General features: G+C 40.6%; 1 protein-coding gene across 1 annotated transcript in view; it reads right to left on the bottom strand.

The window, feature by feature from the left end:
• Positions 1-25,338, bottom strand: part of UBE2D2 (ubiquitin conjugating enzyme E2 D2) — a 47,922-nt gene that overhangs the window by 14,206 nt on the left and 8,378 nt on the right. Inside the window, exon 2 of the mRNA XM_079772103.1 lies at positions 3,801-3,864. Within this exon, the coding sequence (XP_079628229.1) occupies positions 3,801-3,864 (64 nt within the window). The remainder of the gene's footprint in view (positions 1-3,800; positions 3,865-25,338) is intronic.

The following is a 25,338-nucleotide window of genomic DNA, read 5'->3' as shown; positions in this document are numbered from 1 at the left end:
TGTGGAATGACAACTAGAATCAGAAAACCTAAATATGAGACTACCCTGGGAACCTCTATGAGTCTCTCACTAGATTTTTCTCTAAAATAGTTTACAACTTCTAACTCCACTCACACAAACTATTATTGTGAAGCTTAAATGAGATAACATTTGTTTAAGTATTTGGCCTATCCTGTTTAGTATCAAGTACTATAGTTACTCATATTGGACAGGTCTAAATATAATAATGTAAATGGGATTTTTTGTCACATGCACTTGGTCTCATACTTTACTCGAGGCCTGGTACATGAATTCGTGCATCAGTGGGGGTCCCTTGGCCTGGCCTGCGGGATTGGGTCGAAACCGGCTCCCCAACATCTCCCGAGGGGTCCTGGATTGCAACAGGGTGCAGGCCAGGCCCTGGGACCCCACTGGTGCACAATCAGGGCCGGGGAGGGATGCAGGAGGTTGGCCAGCCAGGGAGAGACCGTGGGAGGGCTCCAGGGTGTGTCCAGCCCATTTTGCTCAGTCCCAATTGGCTGGACCCCAGAGTAAGCTAACCTACCAGTCGGAATGTCTGCCCCCTGGTGGTCAGTGCATGTCATAGCAAGCGGTTGAGTTGCCTTAGCATATCATTAGCATATTACACTTTGATTGGTTGAACGGACAACCAGACACTTAGCATATTGGGCTTTTATTATATAGGATAACATCTATCTGTTTTATCTGTAAAGCAATTCTTATAAAAGGGCCTCGCTTTGATTCTTATGGATTTAGCAAACTAAAAACACCATTTTTTTTAGTATGTTTTTAATGATTTTTAGACAGAGGAAAGGAGGAGAGAAAAATATCTATTAGCTGCCTCCTAAACACTCGCTAGTGGGGATTGAGCCTGCAACCTGGGCATGTGCCCTGACATCAAACGGAACCAGTGACCTCATGGTATATCAGAGGATGGCTCAACCGAGTCACACCAGCAAGAGCTATAAACACCATTCTTAACCCTTTGCACTCGCTTGCTTTTTTCTCAATTCCTTTATTCTACTCGGGATTTAATTTTTTAAATACTCCAGATTTTACAAAGCGCGGCAGTAGAATAAAAAACTGGAGTTTCTTTTCATACAAACTTATTTATTTGGATTTTTTAATATTTCAAATTATTGATACATTCAAAGAGTATAAAAAGAGCTGCTACCGATGCTAACCGTGTCGAGTCACACTCGACATCCGAGTGCAAAAGGTTAAGAAATATCAGGAAAAAATAGGTTTTAAACAAGATAATATATAACTTCATGTTTACTTGTCTTAATCTATACACTTCTCTTACACAAATGTTTCCAAGTATGCTCTTTTTTCTATTTGCTAAATGTTTCATTTTTTGCCGAAACCGGTTTGGCTCAGTGGATAGAGCGTCGGCCTTCGGACTGAAAGGTCCCAGGTTCGATTCCGGTTAAGGGCATGTACCTTGGTTGCGGGCACATCCCCAGTGGGGGTTGTGCAGGAGGCAGCTGATCGATGTCTCTCTCTCATCGATGTTTCTAACTCTCTATCCCTCTCTCTTCCTCTCTGTAAAAAAATCAATAAAATATATTTTAAAAAAAATGTTTCATTTTTTGTGTGAGTTTTGTGTAAAAAAGTGAGTCTTATTCACTTATCTTCCCTTTTAAAAAGGCTAGATGATGGTATAGTTAGATGATGGTATACAGGGGGAAAAGCTATGTTGAGACAAAATGGAATGCAAAGAAAATTATTATCCAACATATGTGGTAAGATTTAATAAATTATTTTAGACAGGATTAAACAGATACATTGGACATTAAAAATAAGCAAACTGGCTCTGGCCAGTATGCTTAATGACTACAGCATCAGCCCATGGATCATAGGATCGAGGGTTCGATTCTCAGTAAAGGGCATGTACCTCAGTTATGGACTTGATCACTGGGCGCATGGCGCATACAGGAGGCAACCACCAATCTCTCCCCGTCCCCACTTTCCTCCCTTCCTTCCTCTTCCCTTCTCTCTCTAAAAATCAATGAGAAAAAAATCGTCAGGTGAGGATTAAAAAAATATAACAAAATAAGCAAATTGTACCCATATTCACAAGTATGAGCCAGTAGAAAGACAGACACATGCATATACACAATCATCCTTAATATTATCTTACTTAAAGAGCAATACCTAGTTATACTAATACTAGAGGCCCGGTGCACAAAATTCGTGCACGGAGGGGGGGTGGCCCTCAGCCCAGCCTGTACCCTCTCCAATCTGGGACATCCCTCTCACAATCCAGGACTGCTGGCTCCCAACTGCTCACCTGCCTGCCTTCCTGATTGCCCCTAACCGCTTCTGCCTGCCAGCTTGATCACCCCCTAACCACTCCGCTGCCAGCCTGATTGATGCCTAACTGCTCCCCTGCCAGCCTGTTTGCCCCCAACTTCCCTCCTCTGCCAGCCTGGTTTGCCCCCAACTGCTCCCCTGCCAGCCTGTTTGCCCCTAACTGCCCTCCCCTGCAGGGTTGATCGCCTCCAACTGCCCTCCCTTGCAGGCCGGGTGCCTCCCAACTGCCCTCCCCTGCTGGCCATCTTGTGTCCACATGGGGGAAGGATCTTTGACCACATGGGGGCAGCCATATTGTGTGTTGGAGTGATGGTAAATCTGCATATTACTCTTTTATTAGATAGGATAGAGGCCTGGTGCAGGGGTGGGAGCCAGCTGGTTTGCCCTGAAGGGTGTCCCGGATCAGGATGGGGGCTCCCTTGGGGCGTGGGGCGGCCTGAGCAAGGGGCCTGTGGTGGTTTGCAGGCCAGCCACGCCCTCTGGCAACCCAAGTGGAGGCCCTGGTATCTGGAATTTATTTACCTTTTACAATTGAAACTTTGTAGCCTGGAGCGGAGCCAAGCCTCCTGCTCGCTCCGCCAGCAGCCATTTCTGTTGGAGTTAATTCACCTTCTATAATTGAAACTTTGTAGCCTTAAGCGGAGGCCTGGGCTGGCCAGGGGGTGCAGAAAGCTTTGCTTCCTCCGTTGCCGGGGGAAACTCTGGCCTGCTCTCTCCAGCTCCATGACTGCCGCCATTTCTGTTTGGATTTGTTTACCTTCTATAATTGAAACTTTGTAGCTTGAGTGGAGGCCCAGGCCTGCAAGGGCAGGTGGAAAGCTTGGCTTCCTCCGTTGCCTGGGAAACCTTGCTCTCTGTGGCTGTAGCCATCTTGGTTGGGTTTATTTGCATATCTGCTCCTGATTGGCTGGTGGGTGTGGCTTGTGAGCGTGGCTTGTGGGTGTAGTGGAGTTAGGGTCAATTTGCATATTACTCTTTTATTAGGTAGGATTACCCAGATGGAGTGATTCAGTTGGTTGAGCATCATCCTGTACACAAAAGGCTTGCCAGTCTGATTCCTGGTCAGGGCACATACCTGGGTTGCCAGTTTACATTGCCAATTAGGGCACAGTTGGGGCACGAATGGAAGGCAACTGATCAATGTTTCTCTCTCTCTCTCTCCCTTCTTCTCTATGCATGTTCTCAGGTGAGGATTAAAAGAAAAAAAAATACCCAGATGGGGTGAAAGATAGATAGGAAGGGGTCAGAATAATTACACCCTGTCTGGCAAAAGAGGTTCAAAATGTAATGAACAATACGGAAGATAATGGGATATACATAGAACTGCATCTATCATGGACAAGTAAGGGTGAACACTACCTCTTTCCTAAAGCAAAATTATCCTTCACCCAAAATAACCTTAGGAGAGGTAATTCATCAGTTCTCAAGTGCCCAGAGGCAAGTTATTATACTCTTTTACTCCAACATTCCTTTTAAATACTTACTATCATCTCCAACAGGACCTGCTGAACACTGTGCTGGGGGGTCCCGTGCCAGGTCATTCAATTCCTTAAGAAAGGAGAAAGAAGAAATGTATTCAACATAAATCTAACTGTTACCCAATTAACCCTTTGCACTCGCTTGCTTTTTTCTCGATTCCTTTATTCTACTCGGGATTTAATTTTTTAAATACCCCAGATTTTACAAAGCGCGGCAGTAGAATAAAAAACTGGAGTTTCTTTTCATACAAACTTATTTATTTGGATTTTTTTATATTTCAAATTATTGATACATTCAAAGAATATAAAAAGAGCTGCTACCGATGCTAACCGTGTCGAGTCACACTCAACATCCGAGTGCAAAAGGTTAATACAATTTTTCACTATCACAATATTCTCTGTCCCACAAGTAAAGCTCTTTTGGGAACACTCCTTCAGAGTCAGAGAGGGGTGGGTAGGTTAAAGTATTTTAGATTCTTAAGTACAAATGTATGTTTTAAATAGTGGATCATTTTTACTTACAGTTCAGTAAGTAAATATAAGTTAACATGATTATGTGACTAAAGTCACAAAACTATAAGGTTACACTTAAAGCTCTTGAAATCATTAATATTCCAAATTATATGAGACCATCTAACAAGATATTGATGTTTCAGATATCTACTACCAGGGTTCCAAAGGTAGTAGAAAAAAACTTTAAAAAGGATACATTAAAAACGCTGGCTGAAGTAATAAGACCTGTCATAAAGTTTTATAATCAGAGATGGTCTATCTATAGTAATGTTCTACAACCAGATGCTAGCTTCTTAGCTATCTATATATGTAACAGGCTAACATGCTAAGTGTCCCTCCGACCGTCCAACCGGTCATTATGATGCACACTGACCACTAGGGGGCAGGCGCGCAACGCAGGAGCTGCCGTGACACTCACTGGCCATTTACAAAGAGACAGCACCACAGACCTGGCACACTGACAAAGCAACACTCGGCTTCCCCCAAGTGGGACATAGGCCCCACCACCACCCTGGAGCGATAGCCCACCAAATCACAGCCAACGTTGCCGAGACCCCATGGCGCAAAATGCGGCCCACAGCCCAGCGCAGCCCAGAAACAGTGGCTGTGAGTGCCGGGTAATGACATCACGTAGCAACACCCGGTTTCCTCTCCCTAGCGACAGGCCATTTAAATAAACGGCACTATGGACCTGGTGCCCACAAAGCAACACTCAGCTTCCCCCAAGTGGGACACAGGCCCCGCTACCACCCCGGAGCAATGCCCCACCAAATCGCAGCCAATGCTGCCAAGACCCCATGGCACAAAATGCAGCCCACAGCCCAGCCCAGCCTAGAAATGGTGGCTATGGGCCCTGGGTAATGATGTCATGTAGCAATGCCCAGCTTCCTCTCCCTAGCGACTAGTCTCCTTGAAGATTCTTCAGCCCAGGAACATGACTTGCTTTATAGCCAGGTGCAAACATTTTACACTTAAACCAAATGTCTGTGAAGTGTTTTCGCATGCCTCATCTTATTTGATCCTCACAGAAGTCCTGGAGTAGGTAGATAGGAGACTCGGTAGAATACTATTTTCTTTTCATTAGCCGGAAAACGGAGAGTTAGAAATTTTAGAAACTTGATCTGACTGAAAAGAAATTGTGGAACTTGAAAATAACTTCAGGTTTTCTCACTGCACAGAATATAGTCAAACATTGCTACAAATATTTCACCCTTTGTTCTCCCTGCATGATCTGCAATAATAATCTGCTTCATGTTGATATTTATTGCTGTGTTGCTGACAACTACCTGAAAGAGAAGTTGGGGTGCTTCACTGGGCTGGAAAAAGTTTAGCTAAATCAGAAAGCAGGTCTAATTAAGCAAGTTTATCTAAATACTAGAGGCCTGGTGCACAAATTTGTGCACAGGTGGGGTCCCTTGGCCTGGCTGGTGATCGGGACCCATTGGGACCATCTCACCCAGTCCCTATTGGAGTGATCGGGGCCAGCCGGCCAGGGGGACCACAGGAGGTTGGCCAGCCATGGGAGGTTGGCTATAGGAGTGCACTGACCACCAGGGGGCAGCTCCTGCATTGAGTGTCTGCCTCCTGATGATCAGTGTGCGTCATAGCAACTGGTCATTCGATCACTTTGGCTTTTATATATATAGATATAAAGCTCTCGCTGGTGCCAATCTCACACGTGTGTTTCCATCTGTCATTGTCGATCGTGAATTTGGTTGACACTTCTATTATAGGAAAAGGGCGAATAGCGATATTAAAATATTTCTTCTAATTAATTTCCTTTCAATGTGCACGAATTCATGCACCAAGCCTCTAGTTTTAACATAAGAGCCCACAAACATGAGATTTGTTACTGGGTGGAGATGCCTAAAAAATTCAAGGCAGGAAATCATACTGTATTCCCTTTCCCCTTGGCTTGGTATTTGAGATAAAATTAAGTTCTGGGGAAGGACACTTTTAGATTTTATTTTTAAAATATAACAGTAAAATCCAATAGTTTTAAGTACAATAAAAACTACTTAGAATCTTATTAATTAGTTAACCAAGGTATGACTTTAATATTCCAAATATTATATACTTTTAAATTTGCAGTACCATAGTTATGTTAGCCCTTTCTGTGTTCAACCAGTCAGTTTGGTACATTAAATTATTCTGTTTTATCCTATCTGTAAGCTTGAGTACAAAGCATAAAAGTATAGAAATAAAATTTGTCTTTTTAAAGTGCTGAGATTGAGATGAAGATTTAACAATAATTACTTTCTCAAGTATCTCAATTTTTGGATTTTGTACCTCTCTACAAAAAAAATTTCATACCCAACTCAAGAAAAAAGTAACCTATATACAATGTCCAACCCCAAATGTTTGTAATAAAGGTCAGTATAACCAAGAATGCTTTATTGATTTAAAACACAAATATTATCTTATCTTTTTTTACTAATATAGCAATAGATTGCTATTAAAATATATTTTGGCTCTGGCTGGTGTGGCTCAGTTGGTTGGAGCAACGTCCCATATACCAAAAGGTTACAGGTTCCGTTACAGGTTCCATTCCTGGTCAGGGCATGTAAGGAAAGCAACCAAACCAGGTTCTCTCTCACATCTATTTCTCTTCCTCCCTTCCCTTCCACCTAAAATCAATAAGCATATCCTCGGGTGAGGATTGGAAAAAAAAATTGAACTGAACAAGCTATGCTGATGTCCTACCATGTTCATTAAATAAAATTTTACTTGTGACTTATCAACATTTTGTGTCAAATTAAGTCACTTTTTTCCATGCTGAATGACAGACATCAAGGTTTAACAATGAGAGCTAAATTTATTTAAGATGAATATAAAGTTCATTAGTCCATTTCATGAGCCAATATGATATAAATTAAAAAACCTAAACAAAACTTAGGCTAATAGACATTTAACACACTCATTCAACACTTCCTTGGTTCAAGGCACAGATATGAATTAATCTCACAAGCACTCTGCTAAGTGCAAGTAGTCAGACATAAAAAGACTACATTCTGAAAAAGATAAGTTCTGTATGATTCCATTGATATGATATTCAAGAAAAGGCACAATTTATATTGACAGAAAACATCAATAATAGTTCATGGGAAGGGAGGGAGTTGGAGAGATTGACTATAATGAACAATGAAAATGGGGGAAGTTATATCATGACTTTAGTAGAGATTGTACAATTAAATATATATTTACCAAAACTCAAACTGATATTTATAATTGTTGAATTTTATTGTATGTAATATACATTCCAAAGCTGTTTATTTTTTAAAAAGCATATATCCATCCATCTTTGTATATGCATCAAGTATTTCTGAAGAATATGTAAGAAACTACTTAATAGTATTTGCCTTCAGGAAGGAAGCCTACTTTGGAGGGGTAAGAATGGGAACTATATAGTCCTTTTATACCTTCTAAATTCGATAACAAGTGTATTTATTTCCTATTTGAAAAATAAATGTCCAGTTCCTGACTGTAAATTTGGATTAAAATAACTATTTAAAGTTGTAACTGCCCAGCTGGTGTTGCTCAGTGGTTGAGAGTCGATCTATGTACCAGAAGGTCACAGTTCAATTCTGGAACACATGCCCTGGTCAATCCCCAGTTGGAGGAGGCGTGTAGGAGGCAGCAGATCAAGGATTCTCTCTCATCACTGATGTTTCTCTCTCCACCCCCATCCTCCTCTCTGAAATTAAAGAAAAAAATGTGTTTTTTTTAAAATAGGAGATTCCCACTTTGAGCCTTTAAAATAAATAAAATATGTAAATGTCCAATACTTTAACCAGCTACATAAGGATAATTACATCCATAGGGGTTCTATATTTTTATGACTCTTTTTAAAAATGTATTTCTTTACTGATTCAGAGAGGTAGGGAGAAAGAAATATCAATGATGAGAGAGAATCATTGATCAGCTGCCTCCTGCATGCCCCCTACTGAGGATGGAGCCTGCAACCCAGGCATGTGCCCTTGGCTGGAATCAAACCTGGGACCCTTCAGTCCACAGGCTCTATCCACTGAGGCAAGCCGGCTAGGACTATTTTTATGATTTTTGAAGTACAATTCCTTTAGAGTTAGAATTCCTAGAAATATAAATTTTGGTACAACAGTACATACAGAAAGAACCACTGAAAGTATCTCAGACTTCCAAGCAAAGTGACAAACATTACTTTTACTCTTTCCCAAAATCCTACTATAATAAGAGGAAACTGAAAAAAAAAATTTTAAGGCTTAACCCACAAGTACAAAGAATGAGCAAGATAACAGCAGCAACACTTTTGGAAGCTACAAAGGAGACTGATAAGTGACAGTGACTTAGCAGTCACAAGAAAGTGAATCCTAATTAATGGGAAAAACTCAAGAAGGAACTAAATTTAATTTACAAAGGCTCAGAAGTTGATTGGGCAAGCAACTCCTAGAAGCAGAGATAAAAACGGGAGGATTGCTTGCAAATCTGTTTAAGTAGATGAGGATACAATCAACAGTATCTGCAAAATGTGGGACAGCATACGGGATAAGGGACCTGTTTTATTCAACAATAAAAACAGTGTATGAAAAGCCCTAGCTCAGTTGTTTTTTTGTGGTTGCATCCTCCGTGCACTGAAAGGTTGCTGGCTTGGGGATTCCCAGTCCAGGCACAAGCCCAGGTTGCAGGCTCCATCCCCAGTAGGGGGAGTGCAGTGGGCAGCTGATGGATGTTTTGCTATCATAGTGATGTTTCTCTTAAAAAAAAAAAAAAAAGTGACCCAGATCCACTGGCTCAGTTGGTTGAGTGTTGTCATGTGCACTGCCAAACGGTTGCCGATTTGATTCTCAGTCAGGGCACATACCTGGGTTGTGGGTTTGGTCCCCAATTACAGAAGGCAATGGATCAATGTCTCTCTCTCACATCAACGTGTTTCTCTCTCTCTCTCTCTCTCTCTCTCTCTCTCTCTCTCTCTCTCTCTCTCTCTCTAAGAATGTCTTCAGGTGAGGATTAAAAGAAAAATAAAAGCGTATGAAAAAAGAAGGAAAGCTATATATTAGCAAAGACTTAAAAGATATCTATCAGTTGTCTTTGTTTATATATTGATTCAAACCAATCAAATATTAAAAAAATCATTTTTGAAAGAAAAATTTTAACTGATTGGACATTTAATATCAGGAAATTATTGTTCATACTAGTGTCCTGGTGCATGAAATTCGTGCACGGGGGTGGGGGGTCCCTCAGCTCTGGCCTGCACCCTCTCTAATCTGGGACCCCTTGGGGGATGTCCGACTGCTGGTTTAGGCCCGATCCCACAGGGCAGTTGGACATCCCTCTCGCAATCTGGGACTGCTGGCTCCTAACCGCTCACCTACTTGCCTGCTTGATCGCCCTTAACCATTCTGTCAGCCTGCTCGCCTCTAACTACCCCCCCCACCGTCCTTCTCACCCCCAACCGTCCCCCCCGCCAGCCTGCTTGCCCCCATCTGTCCCCCCTGCCAGCCTAATCATCCCCAACTGGCCCCCTGCCTGCCTGATCACCCCCAACTACCCTCCCCTCCTGGCCTGATTGCCCCTAACCGCCTCTGCCTTGGCCCACCACCATGGCTTTGTCCGGAAGGTCTCCCAGTCTAATTAGCATATTACCCTTTTATTAGTATAGATTATAGATGTAATCATTGCATTGTGTGTGTAATTTTTTAGAGTCCTTATCTCTGGGTTTCTCAATCTGGTACTACAGACATTTGGGGCCAGATAATTCTTTCTTTTGGGGAGCTCTCCTATACATTGTAGGATGTTTAGCAGCACCCTAGCCACTACCTTCTAAATGCCAGTAGTACCCAGTAGTCTTCCAGTTGTGAAAACCAAGAATGTCTACAATGCTAAATGTCACCTGGTGGGCAAACTTGTCCCGGTTGAGAACCATTGGCTTATCTCTAATACACTAGAAGCCCAGTGCATGAAAATTCATGCACTGGAGAGGCGGGGGGTCCCTCAGCCCGGCCTGCTCCCTCTCACAGTCCAGGAGCCCTCAGGGGTGGGAGGTGACCCGGCAATCAGGGGAAAGCGACACCCCCCCCCCCCCAATCATACCTCTGTTTCTGCCACTGCCAGCAGCACAAGCCTCGGCCAGCCCTGGTTACCTGAGCCTCAGGTGGCCCTGGGCGGCTGGGCAGCCACCATCTGAGGCTTGCCGGCGCCTCAGGCCGGCCCTGGGCGGCTGGGGGGCTGAGGGTGATGGGGGACTCCGGAGGCAGGCACATGGAGCAGCCAGACGTACCTGGGGGCAGGCCCAGCCATGCTGCAAGCCTACTGCCTGGGCGGGGCTGAGGGGACTAGGTGCCGCCATCTTTGAGGGCATGGCAGTCAATTAGCATATTCCCTCCTTATTGGCTGTGGGCGTCACCATCTTTGTGAGGGCACGACAGTCAGTTAGCATATTCCCTCTTGATTAGATAGGATTCTGAATTATTTACAGATAAAACCATATGACATTTGGTTCAAAATAATCCAGTGAGGGTAGAAGAGATAATCAAGAATTAACAGAAAATAATGGATTATAGGGCACACAGAAATCTGTTATGGAACACTCAATGTTTGATTGTGCTTGAAAATTTTATTGCAGTTTATTGGACATCTACTTTATGTATTTTCCTATAGTGTGTTATGTTTGTAGTAAGGAACATTTTTTTAAAAAGTTAATTACAAATTCTCATATCCTGTAGTTGGTTGTTTAAAAACTTTGGAAAACATCTTGGCAATATCTTACAAAAAAATGAAAAGGCTCACACTCTAGAACCAAACAATTTTACTGACTATAAAGAGAAACACCCATGTGCACCAAGAGACATGTATGGGGAATATTGAAGCTTAAGTGTTTATAGCAAAATCTTGGAAACAGATGTCTATCATAGGGGAAGAATTTTTTAAAAATATATTGGTGGTATATTTGTGTTCCATGAAAATGCATGTTATTTGAAATGTATACACACAATCCCTGACTTATAATGGTTCCACTTACAATTTTTTTTACTTTACAATGGTGGGAAAGTGATACACGTTCATTAGAAACCGCACTCTGAATTTTGATCTTTTCCTTGGGCTAGCAACATGTGGTATGACACTGGGCAGTGGCAGTGAGCCACAGCTCCCAGTCAGCCACATTATCATGAGGGTAAACAACCAATATTCTACAACGTACTGTGTTGCTATCATTTTCTGAATATTGTTTTGGGTTTTTATATCCCATCATGTCTAAAAACACCCATTTGTGTCTCCTGCTTCTGGTGAGAAGAGGAAGGCAATTACTCTTGAGATTAAACTAAAGATAAGCACCCAACTGTAGGCTAATTTAAGTGTTCTGAGCAAGTATAAGATAGACTAGCCTAGCCCTAACCGGTTTGGCTCAGTGGAAAGAGCGCCTGCAGTCTGAGGGGTCCCGGGTTCGATTCCTGTCAAGGGCATGTACATTGGTTGTGGGCACATCCCCAGTGGGAGGTGTGCAGGAGGCAGCTGATCGATGTTTCTCTCTCATCAATGTTTCTAACTCTCTATCCCTCTCCCTTCCTCTCTGTAAAAAAATCAATAAAAATATATATTTTTTAAAAAAGATAGACTAACCTAAGTAAGTTATGATGTTCAGTAGGCTAGGTGACTTGCATGCATTTTTAACAGGACATTTTCAACTCACAATGGGTTTACTGGAAAGAAATTCCACTGTAAACTGAGGAGAATCTGCACATTTCCTTAACATCTATGTAAATTTTGACAACATTCAAAACAACACTATATGTTGCTTATGGACAAAAATCTTAAAACTTTAAAATGTAAAACTAATAAAATGATGTCTAGGTCACTTCTCTGACTCTGGACTCCTCCAGTGAATGCCCTCCCCACCCAAGCAACAGGCTGGAGGGTTTGTTCTCTGGAGAGGATATAACAGGTCTTAGGACTAAGAGACACTAACAAGGGCATGGAAGATGTATGAAAAACAGGAAGGTTAAGTGAACGTTTCCATACACACTTTGTTCACTGTGGTTATGAGAACACTGTAAGCCTAGCCCAGTGATGGGCAACCTTTTGAGCTTGGTGTGTCAAACTTCGCCAAAAAACTGAGCATAACTCGGGAACGGAGTCTTGGAGTTAGACTCTAACTCCAAGACTCTAGTCGCAAATGTTTCATCCTCAGGAGCAGCAAATGTTTCATCCTTGGCATGCGGCCGCCTCAGCGGCCGCGTGTCATCAGAAATGGCTATGCGTGTCAGTGCTGACACGCGTGTCATAGGTTCGCCATCACTGGCCTAGCCTATACCTTCCAGGCTGGAGATTAGACGATCCTCAAGAAAACTTAACCAATATAAGATAAAGAGCTATACGATTTACTGGCATTAGTGGTTCATCTGGAGAAATTGCCAGGCCAGTAAACCATAAATTGTGTTTCACAGTTGCCAAACCTTATCCCCATGTGCTCAGGCCTTTTACTCAGCTTGTTATGCCCTACTCTTAAAGAATTAGCCAAATGATTCATCTGCAACACCTTCAAAGACCAAAACAATGTAGAGGAAAAAAGCAGAAGAAAACAAAGACCATACAGGGAGAAGAAAATGTCAAAACAAACAAAAAACTACCATAAATACCCTTAAAGGTAAGAAAAGCTATTGCTCCTATGAAATAAGAACAAAATCCTTAAAACAAATAAACTTACATTCTGAAAATGAGAAAGTCTTTCAGAAAATAGATAAAAGACTTGCAGTATTATTTTTTTAAAATATATCTTATTGATTTTTTACAGAGAGGAAGGGAGAGGGAGTGATAGTTAGAAACACCGATGAGAGAGAAACATCAGCTGCCTCCTGCACACCTCCTACTGGGGATGTGCCCGCAACCAAGGCACATGCCCTTGACTGGAATCGAATCTGGGACCCTTCAGTCCACAGGCCAACGCTCTATCCACTGAGCCAAACCAGTCAGGGATTGCAGTATTATTTACAATAACCAAGATATAGAAGCAACCCAAATGCCCATCAATAGACAAGTGGATAAAAAAGTTGTGGTACATATACAATGGAGTATTACTTGGCCTTAAAAGAAAGGATGAAATCTTACATTTGTGACAACATGGATGGACCTAAAGTGTATTATGCTAAGCAAAATAATCAGACAGAGAAGGATAAATATCACATGATTTCACTTACATGTGGAGTCTAAAGAGCAAAATAAGCAAACATAGAAACTGACTCATAGATACAGAGATCAAATTGATGGCTGACAGAGGGAAGGGGAGTTGGGGGGCTGGATGAAAAAGGTGAAGAGATTAAGTACAAATTGGCAGTCATAAAACAGTCATGGGGATGTAAATACAGCATAGGGAATATAGTCAATAATATTGCTATAACCGTACAGTGCCAGGTGGGTGCTTAAAATATCAGGGAACCCTAGCCAGTTGGCTCAGTGGATAGAGCGTCAATCCATGGACTGAAGGGTCCTGGGTTCAATTCCAGTCAAGAGCACATACCTTGGTTGCAGGCTGGATCCCCAGCTCTGGTCAAGGCACATATGGGAGGCAACCAATCGATGTGTCTCTCTCACACTGATGTTTCTCTGTCTCATCCCTTCCCTTCCACTGTCTCTAAAAATAAATGGAAAAATATCTGGGTAAGGATTAAAAAAAATAAAATAAAGTATCAGGGAGACCACTTTGTAAAGTATATGACTAACCACTATGCATACACCTGAAACTAATCCTATATAATAAAAGGCTAATATGCAAATTGACTGAATGGCGGAACAACCAGTCACTATGACGTGCACTGACCACCAGGGGGCAGGCACTCAATGCAGGAGCTGCCCGTTGGTGGTCAGTGCATTCCCACAGGGGGAGCGCCACTCAGCCAGAAGCCGAGCTCACAGTGCATTGGCGGTGGCAGGAGTCTCTCCTGCCTCTGCAGAAGGCTCCCGGACTGTAAGAAGGCGCAGGATGGGCTGAGGGACTGCCCCCTGCCCGAGTGCACGAATTTCATGCACTGGGCCTCTAGTACGAAATAATATTGAATGTAAACTGTAATTGAAAAATAAAATAAAAAGTAGATAAAAGACAAAGATGAAAAGTAGAAATGAAAATATAGGAAGACTAGTCCAAAACCATGCAATGTCCATAAAAATTCCAACTGGTTTTTTTTTGGGGGTTTTTTTGCTGTTTTATTTTATAGAAATGGCAAGCTCATCCTCAAGTTCATGTGCGAATGGCAGAGACCCAAACACAAAACAATTTTGGGAAAACAAAGTTGGAAGACACACAGTTCCTGATTTCAAAACTTAATATAAATTACAGTATTCAAGACAGTATGGTACTAGCATAAGAACAGACATATAGATCAACAGAAAAGAATTGAGAGTCCAGAAATAAAACCATACATCAATGACCAATTGGTTTCTGACACAGCTGCCAAAACAATTCAGTGGGAGAAAGAGTAGTCTTTTCAACAAGTGGTGCTAGGAGAACTAATCCATACAAACGATGAATTGAGATTTCTCCTACCTCACACCATCTACGAAACTTAACGTAAAATAGACCACCATTTCACACCCGTAAAGACAGTTACTATAAAAACAAACAAACATGCCCTAACCGGTTTGGCTCAGTGGATAGAGCATCGGCCTGCAGACTCAGGGGTCCCAGGTTCGATTCTGGTCAAGGGCATGTACCTTGGTTGCGGGCACATCCCCAGTAGGGGGTGTGCAAGAGGCAGCTGATTGATGTTTCTCTCTCATGGATGTTTCTAACTCTCCCTCTTCCTTCCTCTCTGTAAAAAATCAATAAAATATATTTTAAAAAACAAAACAAAACAAAACAAACACCAAGTAGTAACTGTTGGTGAGGATATAGAAAAACTAGAACCCTTGTGCAGTTAGTGGGAATGTAAAATGGTACAGCCACTGTGGAAAATAGTATGGCAGTTCCTCAAAAAATTAAAAATAGAATTACCATATGATCTAGCAATTCTACTTTTAGGTATATACCCCAAGAGAAGTGTCTAAAAGAGAATTTGCACACCCATGTTCATAGCAATATTATTCAGAATACCTAAAAAGTGTAAACAATCCAGCCCTGGCCAGTGTTGCTCAGTGAACCAAAAGGTCTTAGGTTCAATTCCTGGTCAAGGGCACATACTTAGGTTGCAGGTTTGATTCCCAGTCCCGGTCGCTTTCTTTTCACTCTCTCTAAAAATCAATGGAAAAATTATCCTTGACTGAGGATTAATTTATCTGTAATAATAAAAGCATAATATGCTAATTAGACCGGATAGCTGGACGTCCTTCTGGATGAAGCCGGGGGACTGTGAGGGCCGAGCCCCTTGCATGAATTTCGTGCATTGGGCCTCTAGTAAACAAATAAATAAAAATGTAAGCAACCCAAGTGTCCAACAGTAGATAAATGGATAGGCAATATGGGGTATATACATAAAATGGAATACTATTTAGCCTTAAAAATGGATGAATGAACTAAGTCAGTCACAAATAATTAAATACTGTATGATTACACTAATAAGAAATCTAGTCAAAATAGAAAAAGGAGATTGGTGGTTGCCAGGGGCTGAGAGGAGAGAGGATGGGGAGTTATTATTTCATGGGTATACAGTTTCAGTTGTGAAAGATAAAAGATTTCCCAAAATGGATGGTGGTAATGGTTGCACAACAATATGAATGTACTTATTACCACTCAATTGTATGGTAGGCTTTGGCTGAGTAGTTCAGTTGGTTAGAGTCGTCCTGATACACCAAAGTTGTGGGTTCAATCCCTGGTCAGAGCACATACAAGAATCTACCAGTGAATGCATGAATAAGTGGAACAACAAATTGATGGATGTCTGTCTGTCTGTCTCTCTCCCTAAAATCAATAAGTAAAACTAAATATTGTAAATATGATTAATTTTGTATAGCCATAAAGTGAAAAGGCAACCCACAAAATTAGAGAAAAACTTTGCAAATTACATATCTGATAATGTTTTAGTATCCAGAATATATAAGAAATTCTTACAGCTCAATAAAAAGGCAACCTAACTTAAAAATGGGCAAAGGATACACATTTCTCCAAAGAGGATATACTAGTATATGGCCAATGAGCACATGAAGAGATGCTCAACATCATTTAATCATTAGAGAAATGCAAACCATAATCACAATGATGTGACACTTGAGATGTACTAAGAAAGCTATCACCAAAATAATAACGTAACAAACTGGTGAGGATGTAGAGAAACTGGAAACCTCATACATTGTTGGTGGGAATGTTATATAGTACAGTCAGTTTGGAAAACAGTTTGGCTCTCAAAAAGTTAAACATAGAATGACCACACAATTCAGCAATTCCACTCGTAGGTATATATCCAAGAGGAATGAAAACAAATGCTCACAAAATATTTGAAAAGTAAGTTCATAGCAGTATTTTTTAATAGTTACAAAGTGGAAACAACCCAAATGCACATCAGATCATAAATAGAACAATAAAATGTGTAGTATCTATACAATGGAATAGTATTATTCGGCTATCAAAAGGCATTACATACTAATACATACTACAACTTGGCTAAATCTTGAAAACACTGAACAAAAGCAGCCAGACACAAAAGGTCTCATATTGTATAATGCAATTTATATGAAATATCCAGAATAAGCAAATCCCAATAAATAGGGGGTAGGGGTGGAGGATGGGGACCAGTCCACAAAGTCCAACATCCAAAAATAGTTTTTAAAAGGGGAGAACAGAGAAAATGAAGTTAATGAAACCATGGGGGAGGAGGGGAATGATTCAAGAAAAGATCTCAAAACTTCAGAACATGCATTTATGGCTCAAAAAAAGATCAACTGAATACCCCCCAAAATAAATGAAAATTGACCTACACCACCACACATCATGAAATTTTACAACACCGAGGACAAAGAAATGAAACTGTTCACATATATAGGATCAGGAACTAGAATGGTTTTGGATTGAACAGCAATACTGGAAACTGAATACAATGAAAACACTGACTACAAAAGTAAAAAACAATGCCACCTCTACTGGTGGTCCTATCTCAGGCTCTAAGATTAGAGAGATCAAGTTGTGTTCATGGTGCAACCTAAGAAACTAATAGCTGGCTCCTTTCCAAATGCCAATAAACATTGCTAGCTTCAAGTTGTTCCTCAAAGTTTGAACAATTTTCTTAACCATCTATCAACGGAATACTATTTATTTGTATGTGACCTCATACAATTTAGTTTCCACATCAAGTTATAGATTCAACAAAGAATGAAAATAACACACATACAATGAAAAAATAAAAAGGTACTGCATAAGCATGTTTCGGGATTGCCACTGTAAGTTCAAACAGATTTTATTAGAGGTTTGTCTTATATGACAGAAATAAAGGTCATAAACTATTTCTCTCTTGAAAAGAAATTCAAGTTTCTGACTTAAGCCAATTTAATCAGTCTTATCACAGCAATTCACAATTTTAAAAAGAGCCTAAAAACATACGATATAGTCCTGGTAAGATCAATAATTTAAAAGTTCTTATTATTTATTATTCACAAAAGTGAAGCACAATGATTAAATATAAAAATAACCTTTCAATGGACAGGAATCTGGCCTATTACTAAAAAAAGTGATGATATATTATTGCCTTAATGCAATAAGTAAAGTAGGGGAAGTAATTCCCCATCACTTACAACACTGCACCCTTATCAAAACATGAATATTTCTAAATATGCAGATGTCAAGCTCCTTAATTATCAAGAGAAGCCATCGCTCCTGACTAAATTTTAACACTTCAAGCTAAATTAGGTAGGTCTGAATCTTAAATTGAAGCAGAAAGTACATAGATATTGGCCATATCAGTATCTAAAACCTTTTAAATATATATATATATATATTTTTTATTGATTTCAGAGAGGAAGGGAGAGGGAGAGAAACATCAATGATGAGAGAGAGTCATTGATTGACTGCCTCCAGCATGCCCCCCACTGGGGATTGAGCCTGCAACCTGGGCATGTGCCCTGACCAGGAATCGAACCATGACCTTCTGGTTCATAGATCGATGCTCAACTATGAGCCATGCTGGCTGTGCTAAAAACTTTTTTATACATAAAATATTTCCTAATGAAAGATAAATTCCGGGCCCTAGCTGGTTTGGCTCAGTGGATAGAGCGTTGGCCTGTGGACTGAAGGGTCCCAGGTTCGATTACGGTCAAGGGCACATGCCTGGGTTGCGGGCTTGATCCCCAGTAGGGGGCATGCAGGAGGCAGCCGATCAATGATTCTTTCTCATCACTGATGTTTCTCTCTCTCTCCTTTCCTCTCTAAATCAATAAAAAAATATATTTTTAAAAAAGATAAATTTTGGGACTCCAGGTATTTTTAGGAGACTACTGATTACTAGAGTTACCAAAAATTGTGTCAGAAGAATAATACTAAACTAAAATTATGGTCTTAGTTTTCTCCAAGAATGGGCTATAGAAAATGCTATGTTCCCTAGCTTGGAAAAGTACTATGAGGTCACCATCACTGGGTTGAACTTCTGTTTTAAGTTATGTTCTACATGACTAGCACTACTGTTTTAAATAGTTTTTAATCTAATTATTTATGTCAAATAAATCATGTGTTTTACTTAGTTTTTTAAAAATGGTGCCTGGCCCAAATGGCTCAGTTGGCTGAGCTTGTCCTATGCACTGAAAGGTTGCAGGATCAATCCCTAGTCTGGGCACGTACAGAAGGCAATTGATAGATGTTTCTCTCTCACACTGATGTTTTTATCTTCCTCTCCCTTCCTCTCTCTAAGCATGTCCTCAAGTGAGGATTAAAAAAACAAAAAAAGCACTGGTTGATTTGGCTCAGTGGTTAGAGCATCAGCCTTCTGACTGAAGGGTCAAGGGTTCCATTCCCAGTCAAAGGCATGTACACCTCGGTTGAAGGCTTGATGCCAGGCCCAGGTCAGGGTGTAAATAGGAGGCAATCAATTGATGTGTCTCTCTCACATCAATGTTTCTCTCCCATCCCTCCCCTCCACTCTCTAAAACAAACAAACAAACAAACAAACAAATCAATGGAGAGAATATTCTCAGGTGAGGATTTAAAAAAAAAAAATGGTGAGGACATCCACAGAGGGATGGGCATGACCCTGTACAGGATGTCCAAGTCAGGACAGAGTTATAAAGGGCATCTGCGGAAAGTAAGAATGGTATCTATGTAGGTGAGCCACAGCAATGGGAGGTTGATTATATACATGGGAACTGATCAAATGAGTAAATAAATATATTAAGTACTATAGAAAGTATGTTTCTCACTGTCAGAAAAGGAATACCCATACTGAAAAGAAGAATTATAGGGTAAGCCCTGTGGTACTGAACTGTAGCCCCAGGCAACTCTGAGCTAGAACCACCTAAGACATTTTCAGATTCCTGATCTTCAGAAATTGTGTGACAATAAATGCTTGTTACTTTAAGCAGCTAAGTTCTGGGCACTTTCCTATGCAGGATTAGATAAAAAAAAAAATACAAACAGGGTAAGTACATGTCTCCTAATAAATAACTTATTCACTATGAAGGGAAAAGGTATACTGGTAGACATCACCTTAGTCAAGGGATGGAAGTAAAAATTTCCAGTAATGGGTCAAAGTAAAACTGCATACCCCCTGACAGAATCCAACCAAGATCATACATTACTTGATGGGATACAAAGAATGGGATACAGCACTGCTACTGTGATACTCCTTCCAAAGATATATGGCTTAAATCTGATCACGAGAAAATATCAGACAAACCCAAGCTGAGGGTCATTCTCCAAAATAACTGAAATATTTATAAGACATTGCTTTTACAATACCATGGAGTTGTGTTGCTGTTTTTTTCCTTTTCTTTTTTGGTTGGGGTGGCAATGAAGTGAAATGCTAAACAGACAATATTGACACCTAAGATTTCAAGATTCCCCCAATTTCATGGGTTGACATTACTGGACTATAATTTCTAAAAGTATCAAGGTCACAAAGCCAAGGAAAAACTAAGGGAATGAAAGACACTAAAGACAGATAACTAAATGCAAGGTAACTCTGGACTGGATCTTTTCCTATTATTATAGGACATTATTGGAACAACTGGCAAAACTTGAATGGGATCTGGGAATGAGATGGCAGCGAGATCTCAATGGAAATTTCCTAATTTGATGACTGTAATGTGATTGTGTAGCAAAATGTCACTGTTGGTAAGAAATACGCATTAAAGTATTTGGGTTAGATGAGGCATCATGTTGACGGTTTACTCTAAACTGGTTAAAGAAAAAATATTCTAAGTATTATATTTGTAACTTTTGTAGGTTTGAAATTGTTTCAAAATTTTAGAAAGTTAGCCCAACCAGTATGGCTGTGGTTGAGCGTCAACCTATGAACCATGAGGTCACGGTTTGTTTCCCAATCAGGGTACATGCCCAGGTTGTAGTTAGAGAATATACTGGATTGAATGGTCCTCAAAAAGATATTTGGCACATCTTAATTTCTGGGACCTGTGAAGGTTACCTTATTTGAAAAAAAGGGTCTTTTGTAAATGTAATTAAGGATTTTTAAAAAATGTACTTATTGGTTTTTAAAGAGAAAAGGAGAGACATCGATTTTGTTATTCCACTTATTTATGCATCGATTGGTTGCTTCTTGTATGTGCCCTGACCAGGGATTGAACCTGCAACCTTGGGGTATCAGGACAACACTCTAACCAACTGAGCTACCCGATTAGGGTTAAATTAAGAATCATGCCCTAGCCAGTTAAGCTCAGTGGATAGAGCATCAGCCTGTGGACTGAAGGGTTCCAGCTTTGATTCTGGTCAAGGGCATATGCCCGGATTGTGGGCTTGATCCCCAGTAGGAGGTGTGAAGGAGGCAGCTGATCAATGATTCTCTCTCATCATTGATGTTTCTACCTCTCTCTCCCTCTCCCTTCCTCTCTGAAAAAAATAAAAATATATATTTTTTTAAAAAATTAAGGATCTTACTAAGATCATCCTGGATTATATGTGTAAGCCTTAAATTTAATATCAAGTGTCCTTATAAGAGACAAAAGAGGAGAAGACACACAGTGGGGACGGTGATGAAGATGAAGGCAGAGATTGGAGGGATGTTGCTACAAATTAAGGAAGCAAGGAATGCTTAACAGCCAGCCACCAGAAGGAGTGTAACCCAGAGGGAGTGTAACCCTGCTGATTTTGGACTTCTGGGTTCCAATACTGTGAGAGAATAAACTCTCTTGTTTTAAGCCATTTAGTTATTTGGTAATTTAGAGCAGCCCTATAAAACTAATATAGATGGTATAAATAAGGAAACATTTAATCTAAAGGAAATCTATGAATACTATTATTTTACCACTTCTGTAAAACAACTCTGATTTTTCAAAAATGCCATCTCATATAAGCCCTTACGAAGTTGGCAAAAGAATACTATCATTTACACTGGCATGATGCTCTTCAAGTGGTAGGGGGAAGTACTCAAAGGACAGCAGCAGATACTTCTATTACAAGATGTTAAAGAGAATTTTTTTCACTTCTAAACCAACAAAAATATCACATGTATTAGAAACACATTCAGGAGATAATATTTTGAAGTTTGCTGAAGAAAAAAATTTGGAATTCAGTCCTGTTTCCCACTTAGAAGTAGTATAAAACATTACTTTTACAACACCATGGTGTTTTCTTTTTTTGTTTGGGGTAGCAATGAAGTGAAATGCTAAACAGACAACACTGACACCTAAGATTTCAAGATTCTACCAATTCCATGGATCAACATTACTGGGCAGTTAAGCCACAGAGATAATTAATATTAAAAACTATGTTTTGCCCTGGCCACGTGACTCGGTTGGAGTGTCTTCCCTTACACCAAAAAGGTTGAGGTTCAATTCCCGGTCAGGGCACATACAGGAGGCAACAGATCAATGTTTCTGTTTCTCTCTCTCTCTCTCTCTCTCTCTCTCTCTCTCTCTCTCTCTCTCTCTCTCTCTCTCACACACACACACACACACACACACACACTCTCAATAAAAACATCACTGGGTGAGGATTTCAAAGCAAAAACTACCTTATGTAGTCCATATTTTCTTTCTACTCACCCTCTACAGGCTTGCAGGGTATGTGACATTATCCCCATTCTGTACACAAGTAAGCTGAGGCTAAAGAAAATCAGCTAAGTGAGTTGCCTAAGGCCACAGTGTTAGAACATGACTCAGTAAGCACGGTGCTCCAAAATCCTACTATTTTGTCCCCACCACACCACTTGCTGTTGGCATTTCCTGAATGTTGTTGGCAAAACTGAATGCCTACTATGCACCAGACACTTAGTAATATGAAGGGAATATAACAACTAAGACAGACTTTGACCAGGAGAGCTCAGGCTAGAGGGGGGAGTAATCAATCATGTCCAAATACTAAGAAACAGTTATAAAATGGAACCCTACTGCCTGCATGTCTGGGGCATACTTCACAGAGAAGCCGTTTCTGTTGGATCTTCAATGATGAATAAAGAATTCAGCAGGATACATTCTCTGTATAAGGAAAAGTACAATGACTATAGGAAAATGATTCTCAGCAGGACCAATTAGAACTGTTTCCATTACAGTAACATTTCTCTTGAGATACTAATATGTATTATAGGAATAAAGGTGGCAATATTTTTTGCCCTAAATTTTGTCCACTTTTAATACTTAAAAAAAAAAACCCACAAAACCCACCCTCACCTGAGGATGTTTACAAATTTGAGAGAGAGAGAAATATCAATCAGTTGCCTCCCCTATACGCCCCAACCAACTGGGGGATCCAACAGCAACCTAGATATCTGCCCTGACCAAGAATTCAACCTGCAACCTTTTTGGTGTGAGGGACTACACTCCAACCAACTGAGCCACCTGGCTGGGGCTACTTTTAATATGTTTTTAAGAAATATTACATATTTCTGCAGATTTAAAGGAATAACTTGCCTCAAGAAACTTGCACACACAAAGCAAATGATAACCAATGTTCCGATGCACAAAAACATTTAATCATAGGCCTTACTATTTGACTCCACTAATCTCTTATTTCTTGTTATAATTCAATATACACTTGAGAAGTTATTTAACACAAATTATTGTATGTTAAATATTTCTAATATACTAACCCATTCCCCACTGACTTATAGCTAGAATATGGAAGTTATAAATAAAAATCAAAGTTGGCACTTTCAGCGGTGCATCAGCCGGGGTGCAGAGGCGCAGGACTGGCACCATGTTCCTAACAGCGCTCCCATGCCACAACCGCATTCCTGGCCAGCAGTGGATCGAAAAGCAGCAGCGACTGCAATCTGTGTCCTTCCACGCGAAGCAGAATCTAGTCTGCCTGGAGATGGAGGCAGAGAATCACTACTGGCCACGCAGGAGTTTGGGTACATTGCGCCTTCAGGGCAGCCACCTTCCAGGCCCACCAAGGCATCCTGCAAGGCCAAGTTCCCACAGCATAGGATGCTGGTCGACCCTTTCAGCCACCTCAATGTCACCAAGAAGTGGTTCTCAACCTTTCTAATGCCGCAACCCTTTAATACAGTTTCTCATGTTGTGGTGACCCCCAACCATAAAATTATTTTCGTTGCTACTTCATAACTGTAATTTTGCTGCTGTTATGAATTGTAATGTAAATATCTGTGTTTTCCGATGGTCTTGAGCCTAAGACCATCGGAAAACAGATACCGTATTTTCCGGCGTATAAGACAACTTTTTAACCCAGGAAAATCTTCTCAAAAGCCGGGATTTTATACGCCGGAAAATACGGTACTCACTCTCAGCTCCAGCACTGGGACAGCGGCTTGCGGGGGGGGGGGGGGGGGGGGGGGGGGGGGGGACAGGTAATACAGGTACCGTATTTTCCGGCATATAAAACCCCGGATTTTGAGAAGATTTTCCTGGGTTAAAAAGTCGTCTTATACGCTGGAAAATATGGTATTTACATTATGATTCATTAACAGCAGCAAGATTACAGTTATGAAGTAGCAATGAAAATAACTTTATGGTTGGGGATCACCACAACATGAGGAACTGTATTAAAGGGTCGCAACATTAGAAAGGTTGAGAACCACTGCACTAGAAGAATGTGACTTTTGAGGAGACTTGACTTGGGGTGGTAAACATACAATAGAATATACAGATGATGTATTGTTGTATTGTATACCTGAAACCTGGTAATTTCATTAACTAACTAGAGGCCCAGTGCACGAAATTTGTGCACTGGGGGTAGAAGGTCCCTCAGCCCAGCCTGCACCCTCTTGCAGTCCAGGAGCCCTTGGGGGATGTCCAACTGACAGCTGCATGCCTAAGCCATCATCAGACATCCTTAGCGCTACCACAGGGGTGGCAGAGGCTCCCGCCACCACCGTTGCACTCACCATCTATGAGCTTGGCTCAGGGCTTCTGGCTGAGCTGCGCTCCCCCTGTGGGAGCGCACTGACCACCAGGGGCAGCTCCTGCGTTGAGCATCTGCCCCCTGGTGGTCAGTGCACATCATAGCAACTGGTCTTTCTGCCGTTTGGTCAATTGGCATATTAGCCTTTTATTATATAGGATGTCACCCCAATAAATTCAATTTTTAAAAGGAATGTAAATAAAAATCAGTCCTTTGATTTTTAAACCCAAAGTCAGATTATTTTAAGATAAACATGAGCAAAGCATATACTTCTCGTTTTTTAAACTAGGTGACCTATGAAACAATGTTGGTACTAAACTAATTGTATAAATATTGGAAATTTGCAGCTTTCATTTTTTTGCTACAATGCACCTGTTTGAAACAAATTTTCATATTATACTATAATGAAAACAATATACAATAACATATTTAATGCAGAACCTGATGAGGATCACTTTTATTACATAAGAAAACAGTATTCAAGTGTATTTTATTTTATAACATAACGACAATGAATGAAGGTCCATCTTAATATATTTTGTTTTTAAATAATTTACTTAAATTTGTGCTTGTGATATTTTGATTATATATATTTTATTAATTTACCTGGTGCCATTG

Source organism: Cnephaeus nilssonii, assembly GCF_951640355.1.
Source record: "Cnephaeus nilssonii genome assembly, chromosome: 5".
Classification (NCBI taxonomy): Eukaryota; Metazoa; Chordata; class Mammalia; order Chiroptera; family Vespertilionidae; genus Cnephaeus; species Cnephaeus nilssonii.
Note: the sequence above shows the minus strand (reverse complement) of the source record. Positions and strands in the feature narration are given on the sequence as shown.